Here is a 20,123-nt window from a genome sequence, read left to right on the forward strand (position 1 = left end):
AATACAAATCTAGTGCAAATCAATGTTAGAGAAATTCAATCAGCTTAGTTTTATCACAGCAAATTGAATGCCTGGCCATCATTAATTTGTAGAGGATACAGAGTCAAATGAGTTTCCTAATGTATCTTAACTGAATTATCTTCTCTTGTAAGCTGTTGCAAAGATATTATCCATCTCCTTGAAAACACACAGGAATAAGGCAATATTCTGGCTATGTAGGTAACATGTCCTAAAAGACATTACTGAGTTTTATTATAAGTGTTTTTCAAGTAAAGATTTTGTATCAACATGCAGAAGAGAGCTGTGAGTCAAAAAAGTAAAGTCTGGCCAGAGACCTCAGCAGTTTTTCAGTTCTTTTTCTCCTGGTTGATTCTTCATTAATGTATCAAACACTTGACCTAAAAGCATTCTGATGAATCTCAATAGCTAGGGAAGTCATTACTGAGAATGTAGTTCCTGATCCTGCTGTGGAATTAGGAAGCATGAAAAAAGAAAGAGGAACCATAAAGCTCTAGTTTAGAAAGTTGATAAACTACCCACAAGGGTATTTAAGAATGAATAAAAAAAGCGACTTTGAAATGAGAAAAAATATATATCTCAGGTAAAAGCTGGTCATGAAATTTCCAAAATATTCTTATTCATACTTTGATGAAAGTTCTCAGGGGAGAATAGCAGGGTATCCATTTTGCAATAAAGTATCAGTTAGCATGCAAAATCTGGCACATAAGGCACTTTATCTAATTACGTCATCTTCTGCTTGTCCTGAGTTTGGTCATCAGTTTACCACCTAGACTACTCTCTTCATTCACTGTGGTGTTTATATCCTGATTTATAAAGCTTTTCTTCATCCAATTTCAGCTGTAATCACAGTGAACTTCCAAATTCATAAGAAAAGCCCTCCCAATTGCCTAATATTTTTGGATCTCAACAACCTTTAAACTCATTTTCATAGACATGTAAAAGCTTCCTCATCACTTGGAACTGCCCTACCTCGTAAATCTTAAATCCTTGTATGCTTATTTATGAAAAAATATTCTATATTTTCAATTCTTGTCTTCTTTTATTTCGCCACATGAATTATTCAAATATATTATGACACTCAAGCCTCAAATAAACTTCCTTAAATGTTTCTTTTCTTTTCGTTTCTACTATGTCCTCCAGAGTTCTTCATATCAGTTATTCTTCACTCCATTTCATTAAGTGTCTCTGAATTCCTTTCCTTTCATTGCCTCCACAATGCTAACCACCCCAGCTCCTACCTTGGAATAATCCAACTATCTCTATGCCTTGCGTTCAGGTTAAAATGACTAAAAGAAATCACTAGCTTGTAAATTTACACTAATATTAATAGTATGGCCTCCAACTTTAGCTTCTCCCTCACTTGGTTCTCTTTTTCCTCTTACCCGTAACAGTACATACATGGCAACATGAACTCTGAACATGTAATTAAGGGTACTAATTCATGGATCTTAAAATAGAGAAATTATCTTGGATTATCCAGGCAGGCCCAATGCATCACATGAGCCTTTACATGTAGTAATAGAAAAGAAAGGCAGAGAAATTCAAAGTAGGAGGATTTGATATGACATTGCTGCCTTGAAGATGAAGAGACTATGCAGAAAGAATGAGAAGGAGATGAATTCTGACAACAACCAAGAATCTGGGAAACAGGACCTCATATCCTGGATGAGAATCACAGCCTTGGGGTCCCTGGGTGGCACAGTCATTTGAATGACTGACTCTTGGTTTTGCTTCAGGTCATGGTATCTGGGTCTTGATACTGAGCCTGCATCAGACTCCCAACTCTGTGAGGAGTCTGCTAAAGTTTCTCTCTGCTCCTCTGTGCACTCTCTTTCTAAAATGAATAAATAAATCTTAAAAAAAAAAAAAAAAAGAGAAAAAAAGAACCACAGCCCTGGCTGACATCTTGATTTCAGTCTTGTGAGAACCAAAGCAATAAACCCAGCTAGCTAATCCATGCTGTGCCTGGACTTTTGACCCATTAAAACCATGAAATAATAAAGTGGTTGTTCTTACAAGCCAATACCTTTATGCAATACCTTTATGGTAATGTGTTACACAGCAATAAGAAAATACAAACTCTGACTTTGTTCTTCCTTTCCCAAGATTGCTTTGATTAATATCAGACCTTTGCATTGACATAGAATTGAAATTTTAGTAAATTCAAAATACCCAAGTTTAATATTTATTCATCTTAATATTATATCTTAATATAATCTTAATCTAAATTTGATCTTCTATAAATGTAAAACAAATTTAAAAGTTGATTTCTACCAAAAAGACTCTTAGCATATTCATTGGGGTTGCATTGCCTATACAGATAAATTTGGGGATCATTAACATCTAGATAATATTGTGTCCCAGTCCGTGAAATGGTGGAACTTTCCATTAATTTAGATCTTCTTTAATTTTTCAAAAATAGTTTATTATTTTCACTCATAAGCCTTGTATATCTTTTGTTAAACTTATACCTAAGTATTTGTTTTTGTTTATTTGATACTATTGTAAATAGAATTGTTTCTTAGTTTCATTTTCCAATTATTTGATCCTGGCATATATAAATATAATAGATTGTTATTTCTCACTCTTCAGTACTTTTTAATAGTTTAGTTTTTTTGTTTCCATTGTGTTCTTTTGTTTGTTTGTTTTTTACATCTAGTCCAGAGTTTATAATTGTTTTCTGTATGATGATTATTTTAATACATTTCTTAGACTTAGTTAATACTATTAATTACATGTGCAAAGTCCCTTTTGCCATGACTTCTACTCTGCTCCATGTCCAGATATAACTACTCTCTAGAGATCCAGATTCAAAATAGTTATAGCAAATTTTCATTGAGTGATTTTTTTTTTTTTTTTGATTTCACGAGCTGTTTTATATTTATTTCATCTCAGATGTTTATAATAATTAAGATACTAAACCAAACACTGTCACAACCAGGAGTAACAGGAACCACAAAGCTTCCCCAAATGGTGAAGGAACTTGGAGCACTTTTTGAAATACTGGCTTAAATTAAGCTAGTGCTTATTGGAAAGAGAGAAGTTAAAATGATGAAGATTGAGTTTATCCTGCTTTCAGTGTTGGTATTAATATGCAACAGTATCTGCTGAAATATTTTAAAAATTAATCTCTCTTTAAAATAACATGGAGCTGTCAAATAAATAAATCTTAATTAAAATAAAATAAAATAAAAAATAATTAGCATTTTAATCCCTTTGGAAATACAGTTCAGAGTTCCTCATTTCTTTTATTTATTTTTTTTTTCAGCGTAACAGTATTCATTCTTTTTGCACAACACCCAGTGCTCCATGCAAAACGTGCCCTCCCCATCACCCACCACCTGTTCCCCCAACCTCCCACCCCTGACCCTTCAAAACCCTCAGGTTGTTTTTCAGAGTCCATAGTCTCTTATGGTTCGAATCATTGAGTGATTTTTAAATGTCAGGCATTCTAAGGGTTTTAAATGTATTGGCTATTTAGTTCTTACTAAATCCTATGAGTTAGACTATCTCTTCTTAAAGATAAAGAAAATGATTCAGACAGAGTTTAAATAACGTGTCCCACATCCTACAATAAGTTGCAGACCTTCATCTCAACCCCAAGCAGAATAGCTTTACTACATTTTCTCTTATCCATAAACCATTGCTTCTCTCTGGTCAACAACATGAGCATTACCACGTGGACAGCCAGGCTCCTTAAACACAATATTACCAAAAGAGAATTCCGATATTTCTTTTCATCTGGCTGCTCTTCCTATATTTCTTATCTTGATGAATACCATTATTATCCATCCAGTAAAAGGAATTATTAAATGTCAGGCACTGTTCTAATGATTTTAAATGTATTACCTCATTTAGTATTTTACTAAACCTCATGAGTTGGATTATCTCCTTTTTAAAAATGAAGAAAATGAGGTAAAGAGAACTAAAATAACTTGTCTAAAATCACATAGTAAGTTGCAGACTTTCTAGAATTTGGCCTTTCTTCTACTCCCTAAGTCCAGATTTCTGAGTATATGTAAATATAAATCAAGAGTTCTATGATCTGCTGTAAGTCTGTTTCTTCAGAGTTATCTGTTCCACTGTCTCAGAAATTAGAGTGTTGTCACTTCTTAGAGCTTGCCAAGCTGTGCTATTATCTTTGCCTTTATTTTAGTTGTTCATGCTATTTAAACAAACATACATGAGCAAAATGTTCTTCCCTTATACTTTCTGCCTGAAAAATACACATCTTTCAAGACTAAGTTCAAGGATTATTTCAAATCTGGTCTTTTTTGTCTTTCCTTACCCCCATCTTCAGATAATATTTACTAATTTTTTCATTATTGAAAAATCCGTGTATTGTTACATAGTGTTTTAATTATGCCACTAAAATATTATTTATGTATTCATTATTTCTCTACTTTCTAGAAACCTCTCATAGTTATGTCATATTTATCTTTATGGTTCCAGCATCTAGGGGCATTATAATACATAATTATTGTATGAATGAGGATGAATGAGTGAAGTCCTGTAAGGACCAAGACATTTTCTAGTTTTGACAGGGTAATCTCATTCACCTTTTCCCAGCTTAGAGTCCATATTAGTCTGCTGGTGCTGCCATAACAAAATACCACAGACTGAGTGGCTTAAACAACATAAATTTATTTTCTCACAGTTTTGAAGGCTAGAAGTCCAAGATCAAGGTATGTCAAATTTGGTTTCTCAGGTTTGAGACCTTTTTTCCCTGGCTGCCTTCTCATCATGTCTTAATATGATGTTTGTTCTATGTGTTCATATCCTTAGTGTCTCCTCATCTTTTTAATAAGGACACCACTCATACCATCTGCATGATAACATTTAAAATTAATTACCTCTTAAAGACCCCATCTCCAAATACAGTAATATTCTAAGGTACTGAGTTTAGGACTTCAATATGAATTTTGGGGTTGGAAGTGGGAACAGAGTTCAGTCCATAACAGCATCCTAGAAGAAACTTGGATATAGTGAGGCTTAAATAAATGTTCTGCAAATCTTTTTTTTTTTTTTTTTAATTTTATTTAGGGATGCCTGGGTGACTCAGTTGGTTAAGTGTCTGCCTTCTGCTCAGGTCATGATACCAGAGTCTTGAATGGAGTCCCTAGTGTCTGGGCTCCTTGCTCAGCAGAGAGCCTGCTTCTCCTTCTCCCTTTGCCTGCACGCCCCCCCCCCACCGCATGTCTCTCTGTCAAATAAATAAATACAGTCTTTAAAAAAATAAAAGATTTTACTTACTTGAGAGAGAGAGAGAAAGAGTGCACACACAAGCAAAGGGGAGGGACAGAAGGAGAGAGAAAAGCAAACTCCCTACTGAACAGGGATACTGATGAAGGGGTCAATCCCAGGCCCCTGTGCTTAATGACCTGAGCCAAAGGCAGACACTTAACCAACTGAGCTACCCAGGAGCCCCCAAAATTCTGAAAATCTTAGCATAGCCTGGTTTAGATGCCTTGTTGGGAATCTAAACCAGGATTTATGAAAATTCTGTTACAACCAATAGAAATCTTAGAAATATTAAGGGGAGCCTGGGTGGCCCAGTGGGTTAAAGCCTCTGCCTTCCACTTAGGTCATGATCCCAGAGTCCTGGGATCGAGCCCCGCCTCAGGCTCTCAGCTCAGCAGGGAGCCTGCTTCCCCCCTCTCTCTGCCTACTTGTGATCTCTGTCTATCAAATAAATTTAAAAAAAATCTTTAAAAAAAGAAATATTAGAAATAATATAAATATTATTAAATAAATTATAGGTATTCATTTATTAAATAAATTATAGATATTATTGATATAATAAAATTCTATGCAATAAGTGAAGTTCTAATTTTTTCCCATTTGTATGTCTGTTTTGAAAGCATCTACTTACCATTAATAATCTGAATGATTGTTACACTTTTTGTTTTTTAAAAGTATCTCATTCTATTACTTTATTTTTTTTCTTTTAGGGCTCAAGAAACATATAAAAAACACTGTAAGGAAAAATTTGTTTTTGATATGATTGCCTTTCAAAAAGCTTGTGAAAGATTTGAAGATGCTAAAGCAAAAGCTGCAATTATGAAAACGAATTTCGTCTTTCAAGTTCCCAGAGGAGTGACAAAATGAACCAATGCCAGGTTACATCTGTGGTCCTTTTGAATTAGAGCTAATATGTTTAGTTGAAGGACTTTGAAATAATGCTATGAAAGAAGAAATACTCCATGTAACAAGATGGATTTCTATATAAATCTTCTAAAATATAAACAATAATTAAACTGTTTCTCTTGTTGATCATAACTTAATTTGAATCAAGTTAACTTGACACCCCCAAAAGGTTCCTTATATTTCCAGATGTCCAAGGAACATTTAAAACTTATTTAATTTATTGCAGGAAATAATGCAAAGGCATGAATTGTATTGCTTCATATCCCAAGGATAGTTACCCTAAAGCTATTTTCAGTTTCTCCGGCAATCTTAGCATAGTAATTTCTGCCCCAGCTGCTGACTTTTATTAAGACACTGTGTACCTTGGTTAGTTTCATTACCTACTTTCATATATTTAATTATATTTCCCATTTATTTTGTTAAAACAATTTCTGAGTTTCTTATTTCAAAATAAAAGTTTCACCATTATATCAGTGATTCATATCCTTATAAAAATTCAGAAAATGTCAAACATAAACCGGAAATTAAGTATTCCTTTTGGCTTCCTTGGCGATTATAAGATTTTTGTATATTTACTTTTGATGTATTTGCCCTTTGCATACATTTGGGGGAAGAGAGTAGAGAAAGACAGAAGACATATAATTATATAATTGTGATTATAAAGTATACAGAAATAGCATACATATTAATGTTGAGTCTATTTAATACATATTCATGGTATAAAATTAGAAGAAAGATATAAAAGAGATATAAAGTTCCTTTGTAAAGTGTAAGTTAATTTTCAATAGTTTTTCATTTATCTAGAAAAATAAATGTCTATTATTATGACATGCTCACTTAATACAGTGTAACTAATGCCACTCAAAATCTCTCCTTTTACTCATCAGTTATATATGCAAGTTTTTATGTGTCTGTTTTTAAAATTCTCTAATTTTCTTAGTCTATGGTAAATTTTCAAAAATCAAGTATTTTGAAATAGCAGTTATTCAGTATGCCTCTATGCTGTACTGCTAAAAAAATGTTTGTAGTGTTTTCCTAATTTTGGTAAAATAATAGCTGTCTATTTAATTCCATGTCACCAGCTCTCAGTTTCCTGTTTTGCAAATAACTAATTGAGTAATTCATACTGGTATTTCTAATTATTCTTCAAAAAACAAAGAGAGATAGTGTGAGGTGGTAAAAAACATGACAGATATAGTTTCCTATAACAAGTTAGATAATCTCTATGGTATCCTAGTTTTCCACTCCATATTTGAAAATAATACATATCTTTGGGGAATTTAATGAGAAAGATAATACATGTCATATAGTATTATTATGAAACTTAACTGAGGGAAAAAAAACACATAAAGCAACACAATGCCTTCTTCACAGTAAGCACTTCATAAAGGTAAATGTGTAGTAATGGAGGCAGAAGTCTTCTCTATTTAGCTATAGGAGGAATTGTCATCTATTTATATAAGATTTGAGGAGAGACCGATATCATCAAGAAATAGAATTTTGCCTGATATATTTGGATATAATTTATTTATTGAATCAGTAACTGTATTGAAGTTCTATTGACCTTCCTTTATTCACCTATGCCATACTATTTATCTTTTATAACCTTTATTGCACAACAGGTTATCAATAACATCCTTGATTATTTCTATCTACCCAACTGTTAGCTTCTTAAAGGAAAAACATTTTACTCTTCTCTGTGTTTCTATTACTTTGTACTAAGGCAGATGTTATATTACAAACAATGCTTTTTTTGTTTATAACTCTCTTTTTCTATTTAAGCTCTATACCAGGTCAATCTAATGACCTGACTGCCACTTACTGTTTTGAAGAATCAAAAATCTGTATCTCTTCTATCTTAGACTTAGTGTGTCTCCTATATTTCCAAATGCGTGCTAGACTTGGAAAGCATTCAAGTACCTTTAAAATCATATGTTAAAGGGGCTCCTGGGTGGCTCAGTGGCTTAAAATCATATGTTAAAATGGAATTCACTGTTTTTGTTATTTTATCCCTCCCCAATCTTGTTTCTCCTATATTCCCAAACTCCCATAGATTCATAACCATCTATATGGTTTTCCATGTTAAAAGTTTAGAAGATATTTTTTCTTTCTTTCTTTTTTTTTTTAAGATTTTATTTATTTATTTGACAGAGAGATAGCACAAGTAGGCAGAGTGGCAGGCAGAAGGGAAGGGAGAAGCAGACTCTCTGCTGAGCAGGGAGCCTGATGCAAGGTTTGATCCCAGGAACCTGGGATCATGACCGGATCCAAAGGCAGATGCTTAACCTACTGAGCCACTCAGGTGCCCCATTTTATTTCTTTCTTTTACTGCACAACATCTTATTAAATATGAAGCCCCACAAATTCTATATGCAGAAGGTCTCTGTGTCAGAGACTGGCTGACTTTTCAACAAACCTATTTCCTGTTTCTTCAGGACACAATTAATCTATATTTTTCAGCCTCCCTTATGTAGTTTATTGTGGCACAGGACTGAATTTTGACCAATGAAATCTGAGTAAAAATGATTGCCAGCTCTACAGGTATGTACCATGCACTGTCCTCCATGATTTTTTCTTTTCTTTCACCACCTTGGAAAATATGCTAAAAATGACTGAGCCACAAGGTGAAAAGAGCATAGGTTCTTGAATCATGGCTTATAGTGTGATCAAGAATACCTACTTTGTTCCTTACTTGATCCAAAGGAAATTCAATTATGATAAGGTTTTTGTAACACAACTGACTACATTAAGCCAGCAGTTAATAGTGATTTAATCAGCAAAGAGCTTGGTACTCAAAGTAAGGATGCTGCCATTACAAAATCCCAATAAATATGCTCTTGGCTTTCCTGGATAGTGAGGAAACTAACACTGAGAATATAAATATGGAAACTCAGGTCTACTGATAGTGTATCCCGGGGGTTAGTAAACTTTTTCACTAAGTACCAGTCAGTAAAATTGTAGGATTTATGGGCCATACAGTTTCTAGTTTTGCACTGCGATGACATAAGAGAGACATAGATAAGATATACAAACAAAGCACTCAGTTCATGGTAGTGATACTTGTGTACAAAGGCGGTAAACATTTCATAAACTAATGAGAAATGATTCATTCTCTTGAGATTTACCTGGTGTCTTTTTGATACATTTACATCATACTTTGAAGAAAAATTTTCCTAAAATTGCTTATTTTTCTGCTAACAGGAGTGAGTCTGGGAATTGCAGAGGCTAACAAAAGTCATTCCACAGAGCGGGTAATGGGAGAGGGACAGGATAACAGCAGGAGAAGAAAGGCCATTATGCAAATATACATCATTCATGTAATCACATTAAGACAAGCTTAGAAAGAGACTCTAAAAATGTTCTCAAAAAGTTTTCTGCCTATTACTTGACTAGTCTATTTTTTGGCTATGTATTATTAACTAAAATAATTTGTTAATAGATATACAATATAAAAAAGATGTAAACTATATCAATAACCTAAAATGTGAGTGGAGAGAGAAGTAAAAGTTTAGTTTCTGTATGCTAATAAAGGTATTGTTATCAGCTTAAAAATAGGATGTTATAATTATAAGATATTTTGTGTAAACCTCATGGTAACCACAAAGGAAAAACCTGTAGTAGATACAAGAAAGGTTAAGATAAAGGAATCAAACTATACCACCACAAGAAGTCAAAAAGGAAGACAGCAAGAGAGGAAGTAAGGAACTGCAAAACAGTCAATAAAAAAATTAACAAAATGGCAATAATAAGGCCTTATCTATTAATAATTATTTTAAATGTATATGTATTAAATTCTCTAATCAAGAAATAGAATTCTTAGATCTATAAAATATAAGATCCAATGATACTGTTGCCTATAAGATATTCACTTTAACTTTAAGAATACACATAGTCTCTGGGGCGCCTGGGTGGCTCAGTGGGTTAAATCCTCTGCCTTTGGCTCCAGTCACATGATCCCAGGGTCCTGGGATCAAGCCCCGCATCGGGCTCTCTGCTCAGCAGAGAGCCTGCTTCCTCCTCTCTCTCTCTCTATGCCTGCCTCTCTCCCTACTTGTGATCTCTATCTGTCAAAAATAAAGAAATAAATAAAATCTTAAAAAAAAAATGGGCAAAGGACTTAACTAGGTATTTTTCAAAAAAATCCCCCATACAAATGGCCAACAGACACATGAAGAGGTATTTAATATCACTAATCAGTAGAGAAATGCAAATAAAAACTGCAGTGAGATAGCACCTCATACCTGGTAGAATAATTATTATCAAAAAGATAAGAGGTAACAGGTGCTGACAAACACATGAAGGAACCCTTGTGCAATATTGGAGAGAATGGAAATTGGTGGGAATGGAGAACAATATGGAGGTTCTTCAAAAAATTAAAAATAGAACTTGCACATGATCCAGAAATTCCACTTCTAGGTAATAAATAAATAGATAAATAAATAAAAAATAAAAATAAATAAATAGAATCATGATTTTAAAGATACATCCACACCTCCATGTTCTTTTTGTTATTATTCACAATACCCAAGACATGGAAATAACCTATATGTGTAAGACAGAGATAGTTGATAACCTCTTTTGCAGCATCAGCATTCCAGAAGAGGCAGCTACTACTTTCCTATGGCAATAGTACCACAAGTTCTTACCAAATTTTTCCTATGGTGTGACCTCTTTGTTTCATGCTGACTAGATTCTCTAGGTGGCAGCCCACATGCTAAGCTGGGAATCGACAAATTTCCTTTTCTTAATATGTCTCTATAAAGGAGAAATAGGGCATGGGAACGTATGGACAGAGCTCAAGCCATCTTAGTGCTATATGTAGTGCCAAAGTTAACAGAAGACTATGGCAACACTTCACAAACAAGAGCCAATTTGCTGGGAATGAATACTTGGGTAAATCTAGGAGGTGAAATCTCCTGTTCTAGTGATGTGTTGACAACAGGTACACTAATAGGGGGTATAGGAGATAGTCATACATTTTAACTGCCTCATCAATACAGTTGACCCTTGAACAACCTGGTTTTCAATTGTGTAGATCCACTTATACACATATTTTTGACAATACAATACCAAAAGTATATTTTCTCTTCCTTAAGATTTTTTAACATTTTCTTTTCCTTAGCTTTCTTAATCACAAGAATATAGCATATTATACATATTACATACAAAAGTACATGTTATCAGTTGTTTATGTTATCAACTGTTTATGTTATCAGTAAGATTTCCATTCAATAGTAGGTTATTAGAATTTCAGTTTTGGGGAGTCAAAAGTTATACATGGATTTTGACTATGTTTGGTGGTCGGTACCTCTAACTCCCATGTTGTTCAAGAGTCAACTGTATGTGCAAAAATAAAGATCATAACCTCTATTATTTACATTGTTGTGTCATAAATATATTTGCATGTAATATTTCTTTTCCTTCCTCTCCATTTCCCCTAGTCCTTATATGTATAATATTAATGTAATGTCATAAGAGAACTAAAGAGTAATGGACATTGTATAGTGATTCTGGACTCCAAGTCAGATGTAGTAACTAATGAGACTTTGAGTTATTTCCATTAGAGATTTGGATGTATACTTTGTTTGGTTGTATAATGAATACTTACATTAGAATTGGGCCACTTTGTGAGGGAATCAGTGCTGGTATCAGTAGAAGGATGTAGATGGACATTTGTCCAGTTCTTTTGTTTGTTTTTGTCTCTAAATCATCTGAATTCCTTTTCTGAGGAAATAACCTTTGGCCAAGTCATGCTTTGAGATATGGACCCTTGTCTCAACACAAAATTTAGAAAAATCAAAGAAGTTTCACCCCAGCTTCTGACATATAGTTAGCTATTTGATATTCAGGCTAGCACTTTCAGTCCCGAAAAAGTGGTACACCAGAGACAATTAAGTCATTCATGATGACATTAAGAGTTCAATAGTGGCAGCAGGAAATTTCTAGTATTAACAATCCAAAAGATCATTTCTGTGGCACTGCTAAGCCTGGACTCTTGCTACAGCTTCCTTTGGTTTCTACCCATTTTCTGAGTTTGATCCCCCTTGAATATTTTTTTTTAAAGATTTTATTTACTTATTTGACAGAGAGAGAGAGAACACAAGTAGGCAAGAGGCAGGCAGAGAGAGAAGGGGAATCAGGCTGTCTGCTGAGAAGAGAGCCCCATGTGGGGCTCGACCCCAGGACTCCAGGATCATGACCTGAGCCGAAGGCAGAGGCTTAACCCACTGAGCCACCCAGGTGCCCCTCTCCTGTTGTTTCTTAAGTTACCTTATATCCTTCCAGTGAGTATCTTTAGTGCTCTCACTAGCAATGTTCTTGGTAAGAATAATAAGAATGTAAGAATAATAAGAATTCTTATACCCTTAGTTCATCTCAACAAACCTTAATTTTCAAATGTAAATGATTATTTCTGAAACTGACACCATAGATTTTTCATCTTAATCACCCAGAACAGGGCCAGAGCCATAAGAAGTGCTAGATTATTATAATGATTGTTTTATTAATTATTATATTTATATTTATATTAATAAATGATTACTATCAATTATCTTCAGTGCTATGATTTTTTAACTTTTGTGGGAAATTGGAAGCAGATAATCAAAGGAAACAAATTAAGTCAGTTATGGTAGTTTGAGTGTATAGCCCTATGACCCACATCTTACCTTATATTCTGGTCATCTGTCTACTTATTTTATTTCCCCAGTTAGTTTATAAAATCCTTGGGGTCAGAAATGTATGTCACCATCTTTCCATTTCCAGCTGTTTCTGGCAGAGTCCTATACACCATATGTGGTCCTCAATGATCATTTACTGATGTCTTACTCAGCTGTGATTTACTGAGTGTTCCCTGGGGTAAGCTGAAATACTCTTGTAAAGCCTACGTCCAAAAAAGAACAGAAAAACTGCTTATATTGAAAAAAAAAATATTGTAAATGTGTATGTCGAAATGATTGAATAATTATTCCCTCTTCGCTCTAGTTTTCCATATGTTCCTTTTGTCACCTTTACTGATTCCTTGTCTTCTAAATATACATCGTAGGCAATTCAAGTCATTTAAATGCACAAACATTATCGCCTGTGTTTTACATATCAATACTGTAAAATCAAAAACTTCCATACCCTCCTATGACACTCCAATGAAAACATCTTCACCAAAATCCACTAATAATTTCCTACAGGCTAAATCAAATCGACATCTTTCAAATGTTGATTTTTTTTTTAAATTCATGAAAACATTGGATACTATTGATTTTTCCCTTTTTGACACCTATTTTTCACTTCAACTTCCATGACACCATGTGCTAGTCTTCAGATTCTTCCTTACCCTTCTGACCTTTTTGGGAGAGGTTCCTGTTACTTTTTCCTTAAATGTTGATGTTACTCATGCTTCCATCTACAATCTTCTGTCTATATAAGTTTCTTGATTGACAATATGCAGGGACGTATTTTATGACATCACCTATAACCTAACAGATCCTAGCAGCATCTTTTCTGATCTCCAAATACATTTCTAATCACCTACTGCACATGCCCCCACACAGCACTCAGATTCAACAAGCTACAAACTGAAACCACTGCCTTTCTTTTCAGGACCTATCCTGGGTCATCCCTAACATCCCTCTTCACTTAGCATCTTATATAATCAGAAAAGGACCATCTTTTTAATCTCTGCTTTTGAAAATCCCCTTCTCTGAATCTCCAATGACAATGTTTACTTTAGTTCTTACTATTTCTTTCCTCAAATCTATCATGCATATTTTTCTAAAATGCAAATCTACTCTTTGGTTGGTCCCCATTCCTAAAGGATAAAGTCAAAATCCTCACTTGGTAGGAAAAAAAAAAATTCCTTAATGATTTTGCTGGTTCCTATCTTTCTAGCTCTTTCCTGCCTTCAGAACTCCAATTCAATTTTCCAAATATCAGATTAGTCACAATTCTCACATTCCTTTTCTGGTATGCTCTTATTCCCTTTTCTGTTTGCAGAATTTCCTTTTAGAGTCAAGGGGCATATTCTGTGAGAGTTTTCTCACATTTCTTCTGTGCATGTCTCCATTGTAATACTTATTTCATAGCAATACATCAAATTAATTACATGCTGTTCCATCTATTTGACTGTAGATTCCCTGTATTTTATTTATTTTTTATCCCCAGTGCTAAAAAAAATCAAGAAAGAAGGATATTTTTAATTTTCTGTGTGTATTATTTAGTCCTTGGCATAGTTTCAAGAACAAAGGATTAACTTTTAAAGTATTTGTTTATAAAAATTTTTCTGACCTGTGTAGGGGCAACAGATTAATGAATATATTTTATAGACTGATAAAACCTATCAGGCATTTAGTAACACTAAAATTTCAAGAAGAAAACACTCTTCTGGTATATTCTTTGAATTAACTATCTCAACTCTTCTGCTGAGGAATCAACTTTTAGGTTAAAAGACCCATTTATAGTAATTTCAAAAACCTCCTACTCTCCCTTCTTTCCCACATTTAGAGGGGAAAAAAAAAACAAACTTGAAAGCTGACTTTTTTTTAGAATTTTGCTTCTTCTAAAAATGTGGTTCTTTAGATAAAGAAGAAGAGTGATTATGAGAGTTTAAATAAAGAATGAAGTACTTTATCATAGCTTTGGAAAGAGTTCCTAACACACTACCTGCATGCATAATTATTAACTACACTTTTCCTGGCCTATTCTCTCGTCTTCTACCATTCTTCTGCTAACCAGAATACAGATTATGGTCAGGCTGTCTATGAAAATGTCAGGCACTGTAATGCCACAGCCCTCATAATTCACGAAGTAAAGTACTTAGGGAAAGAGGAAAGCTACTGCGTTTCACACTGACATTGGTTTTCTTCTCTTTGAAGGGCCAAGGACTTTGAGCTCCAAAAAACCATCAGAGCAGGTTTTTAATTGTTTAGCTGATTTACCTCAGATTATAACATGTGACCTGTGACATGAGTTGGGCCTCATGAAAATGGCTGACTTGTGTGTCAGAAATCTGTAGATATTGGCCTTATTCACCTAATACTGTCTCTATTACAAAGTCATCTTAATACATAGGAAAAAACTCAACACATCATAAAAAGCACTTTCTGTGTGTACTCATAAGTCTGTGGATGTATACATGTGTTTCCATATGTATATAAATACAAAGATGCCAGTCTGTATGTGTCAGTGAGAGCTACTAAAAATGACTAGAGGTAGGAAAAGCAGTGGCTTAGACACTCAGCCAAAGGAAATTTCTTTTGGGTTTGATTTGCCTAAAGGACTTTTTATCTAGTTTACCTTTGAAGAGTGTGATAAATAGGTGATGAAAAAAGATAATGCCTAGTTCCAGGTAAGAGGTTGTAATATGAAAGGTAGGGCTGGATTCAGACTTTTGTGAAACTTCAGGCTTATTCAACTAGGAAGGGTCCTTTTTTAGAAAAACTATCGAAATTACAGAAATGTAGTTAGACAGAAAACCTTAGAAAGAGCCTATAAAACAAGAGGTACTGACCTTTAGCTTCATTATCTTCACTATGGATTTTTCTGCAGCCTGGAAAACGAGAAATCTCTTGAAGAGGAAGGAAAGAAACGTCACTATTGCAGCTGAAAAACCTTCATTTATGTCATGGATAAAGGTGGTCACCAACCAGGCAAGAACCTAATATTAAATTTGTATACTCTGTAGTACTTCAGAATTGACATACATGGTTTCCAGAAGTCAACCAATGTTTGAACTGATATTTAACATCCTTTTTATTTCATATCAACACCTCCTTTATCATTTTGGGATAATCTCTGATTAACAGCCAGAAATAGGCTATAGTAACAGATGCTCGAATCTTAGCAGCTTAGCCCAACTTAGTTCATTTCTCACTGAAAGTACATGTCCAATGGGACTGAGGAAGGTGCCACCATTTTATAGTTTCGGCATCTGTTACACATGGCCTCCAAGTCTGTTATAGCAAAAAAGAATATGGTAGAAAGAAGGTAGTCCAACGGATCTTAAATGCCTTGGTTCTAAAATGATACATGTCACATCTTCTTATAGCCTTTTTCCAGAACTTTTCACATGGACTTGCCTAACACAGGGTCTTTGGGAAATTCTGGGGAGCAGATAAAATGTGTGGAGAATAGGAATAGCCATACTCGTATCTTGAGTATGGGTGCTTTCTTTAACCAATCATCAAAAGGATAATTCCTTTCTAACCTTTATACAGATATGTAAATTTAAGATCTAAGCTATATATATTTAACAGTTAACATGGTGATTAATAGATAATGAACATTTAAAAGTGTTTGCTGAGTAATCAAGTGAATGAAGGAATAAATGAATTGAAGACCATTCACAGTGACTCTAATTACTGTAAGAAGCAAAAACACAAACATGTGTTCCTAAAATATCCAGCAAGAAAGCCCTAATACTATAACTTAACTCCATGCTTTTTGTCCCTCCATATCTCTTTTCTGGTCTGACCTGATTGTGACTTTTACTAAATAAAATTATTTGCATTTCAAAAATCTTATATTCTGTCCACTCAGCCAGGTTTAATAAAGAATTTAAACTCAGAAGTATTACTAGCATCTGTATAATTTTAACTAAAGACAAAAACTGACCTTGAGGGCACCTGAGTGGCTCAGTGGGAGCCTACTTCTGTCTCCCTCTGCCTGCCTCTCTGCCTACTTGTGATCTCTGTCTGTCAAATAAATAAATAAAATCTTTAAAAAAATTTTTGATCTTGAGAACTTTAGTGTAAAGAAGAATAATGTTAGGCCCAGGGAGAATTTGACTGCCAACTATACATCCACATGGTACTTGCCTCAGAAATAGCTAAGCAAATAGGAGTTTTCTTTAGAGAGAGGAGTTTTCTAACTCTAATGAATATGATTGCATGATTACTTTATTAATGATATTTATTTGGACTTATATGTAGATTTATCCATTTCTTATGATTGTTAACTAAACATCTTTTCTCATTCCATGTTTTTTCATTTGTAATATTAGAATAGAAATACGGTAATAGAAAATATATAGAAATAGAAATAATAGAAATAATATTTCTTCATCTAGGAATTTTACAAGTTACTGCCATCTTAAATTAATTCATTTCTACTAGAATACATTTTTTCTTTTTTTTTTAAGGTTTTATTTATTTATTTGACAGAGATCACAAGTAGGGAGAGAGGCAGGCATAGAGAGAGAGAGAGAGGATGAAGCAGTCTCCCCGCCAAGCAGAGAGTCCGATGCAGGGCTCGATCCCAGGACCCTGGGATCATGACCTGAGCGAAAGGTACTATCCTAAAATATTGTGTATGGGACCCCCCCCACCCCACCATTTTTACTACTGCTTTCCAAAGAATTACAAGACCCAGGAGAGTTCACCTGATTCTGCCTTTTCCTTCCTCCTATAAGTTATAATCTCCCTGTTCTGAAGTACTGACTTTTCTTTGAAAAAACTAGCTTGCACCCTTATTTCATGGTGTATGAGTAAGAGCCTTGGGGAACCATTTCCACTAATGGACACTGTACTCCCCAGTGTAGTTAATTTCACCCCTATGGTCAGAAAGAGTTAATGTCTTTTGCTACTAGGATGTAACATTTACACTGCGAAGAAGATGATACCCTGTGTTTTTCCAAAATAGACATCTTTACAAGTCATTTACAATTTTATCTTCCAGAAGTTTTCTTTATTTTTTTTTTTCCTCCAGAAACTTTAAACTTATACAATATGCAACCATCACTCTTTGGAAAGGGCATTTCAACAGATTTGATTTTCTTATATATTTTTGCCTTTCATACAACTTGATGAGTTGCTTCATTAATCTCTTGGTCTCCCTGCCTCTCCTCCATCTGGCATCACTAGCAGATGGAGGCAGAATTGCTCAGATATAAAGGGACAGACTCCAACTACGAATATATCACAAAGACAGCAAACAAAGATACTTTGTGATTATTGGATGGTAAAAATTAGATAAACTCCATCTATTATTTAACGTAACTGTTATTAAATATGGGCTTTCATAATTTACAATTGTGGTATATAAACTGTGTTTATAACTGTTTACATAAACTATAACCTAGTGATTGTGATATATAAACTGTGACTTGGTGATTGTAATTTGTACATTTATTCAACAAATATTTATTAAATATCTGCTATATAGGATGAAATTAACTGGGGATAAAATGGAGTCCAAAATAAGATAATGTTTGTTCTCAAAAATATATAAATAATAGGTTTTAGGGTACACATAAAAAATACTTAGTGTGGATGGTTTACATTAATGTGCTATGCTGCTGCTCTTCTAACCTTCCCACATAAGACCTCTATAAAAGCCTTCTCAGGCAAACTTTATCCAATTTTACTTAGTATGTATTAGAGTCAACCCATAGCAATCAGTCAATCAACCCATTTTTCAAGAAACAAATCTTTGCTGAGCTCCCACTACGCAATGTGTATGTGTAATGTGCTTGGCCTGTGATGAATGCAAAGAATTGTAAGGTAGCACCTCCTCCTCACTCAAGGAATGAAACAAAACAAAAGTTGATACCAGATGGGAGGTGCCTGGGGTGATGTATGAAATAGGTGTGAGGTTTAAGGAGTGCACTTGTTGTGAGAGCCCTGGGTGATGTATGGGATATTTGAGTCACCATATTGTACACCTGAAACTAATATAACACTATATGCTAACTGTATTGGAATCAAAATTTTAAAAAAAGAAAAAAACTGGGTCAGATACAAAATGCACATGAAATGGTAAATACAATACTGGAGAACATGTGACATATCCCAGCTGATTCATACAGAAATGTAAACTGGGCATCCCTATTTGAAAGCTCAGTGAGCACCCTATGCTATCACCAAATGCACCCTCATCTCCTCCTCCACCCCACCAAGCCTGCTCTTCTCTATTCTTTCTGTCTAAGGAGACACCAAGGCAGCATCTGGATCCCACTACTCTGTGGTCCTCCTTTCCCCTTTATCCAAAAATGAATAAACTCTTTGCATTTACAATATTTAAAATCTATTTCTTAAACCAAAGTACTTTTTGTTATCACTAGTTCAAAATCCTTATCATCTTTTATCTCAATATACTGCAACACAGCTGCTTAATACCTCCTTCCAGCTTTTCTGTCCCCATACCTCAGATACACTGATCTTTCTATATATAAATCCAGACCTGCTTAAAATATTATTATTTTTTTAATAAACCCTTAATGCCTCCCCATTGCCTTCAGATTAAAATCCAAGCAATTTAGCGTGGCATAGGAAGTCCTTTATGATTTAGTTTCTCTTTCTGCCTCCAACCTCACCCCATCTGGCATTTACTACCCTGGTTCCACTCACACACAGCCACTCTGAAGATGGTGCCACTTTTGCCTAGCGTGTTCTGCCCTGCCCCCCCCCCCCCCCACTTATTTTGGCTTACTCAGATTCATAATTAAGAGACTGCCTACACATACCTTTGAAAAATTGTGTCTGACCCTCCAACCTTCTTATCCCCTTCTAAGTGTGGTGTCCCTCCCATATATGCTTATGGCTGTATACATAGCTGTCATTATTTCTTAATACATTGTGATACATTTGCCTATTGACCTTCTTCCCATAGGCTCTAAGGTTCATGAAGTTAGAGACCTAACCTCTCATCATTTTCTAATCAGCAACCCACACAGTGCCTGATATAAAATGAGCACTTGGTAAACATTTGTTAAATTGAATCAATAAATACCATAAAGACTCAGGAGAGTGAGCAATCAGCTTTAAAGATTTCTTGGAAATAAAACCAGGTAAGAAGCAAATGAACCAACAGACATTGTCAGACACAGTAGCAGCTCAGTTAATGCTAGTTCCCTGTCTTTTGAATTATCTCTTCAAAATTGATTGCAATTATGTCAATGAAGGTGAGAAAGAGGAGTTTTGTAAATTGGGGATTATATCAGTCTCAGCTTCAAAAAGTATTTGGGAGTA

The 20,123-nt window shown here is 34.5% G+C and overlaps 1 protein-coding gene across 1 annotated transcript in view; it reads left to right on the plus strand.

The window, feature by feature from the left end:
* The window catches only part of LRRIQ3 (leucine rich repeats and IQ motif containing 3), a 222,657-nt gene extending 216,528 nt beyond the window's left edge, over positions 1 to 6,129 (plus strand). The window contains exon 8 of the mRNA XM_045979656.1: positions 5,973 to 6,129. Within this exon, the coding sequence (XP_045835612.1) occupies positions 5,973 to 6,129 (157 nt within the window). The remainder of the gene's footprint in view (positions 1 to 5,972) is intronic.
* Positions 6,130 to 20,123: the final 13,994 nt, after the last annotated feature.

The sequence above is a fragment of the Meles meles genome, chromosome 1 (assembly GCF_922984935.1).
Source record: "Meles meles chromosome 1, mMelMel3.1 paternal haplotype, whole genome shotgun sequence".
NCBI lineage: Eukaryota > Metazoa > Chordata > Mammalia > Carnivora > Mustelidae > Meles > Meles meles.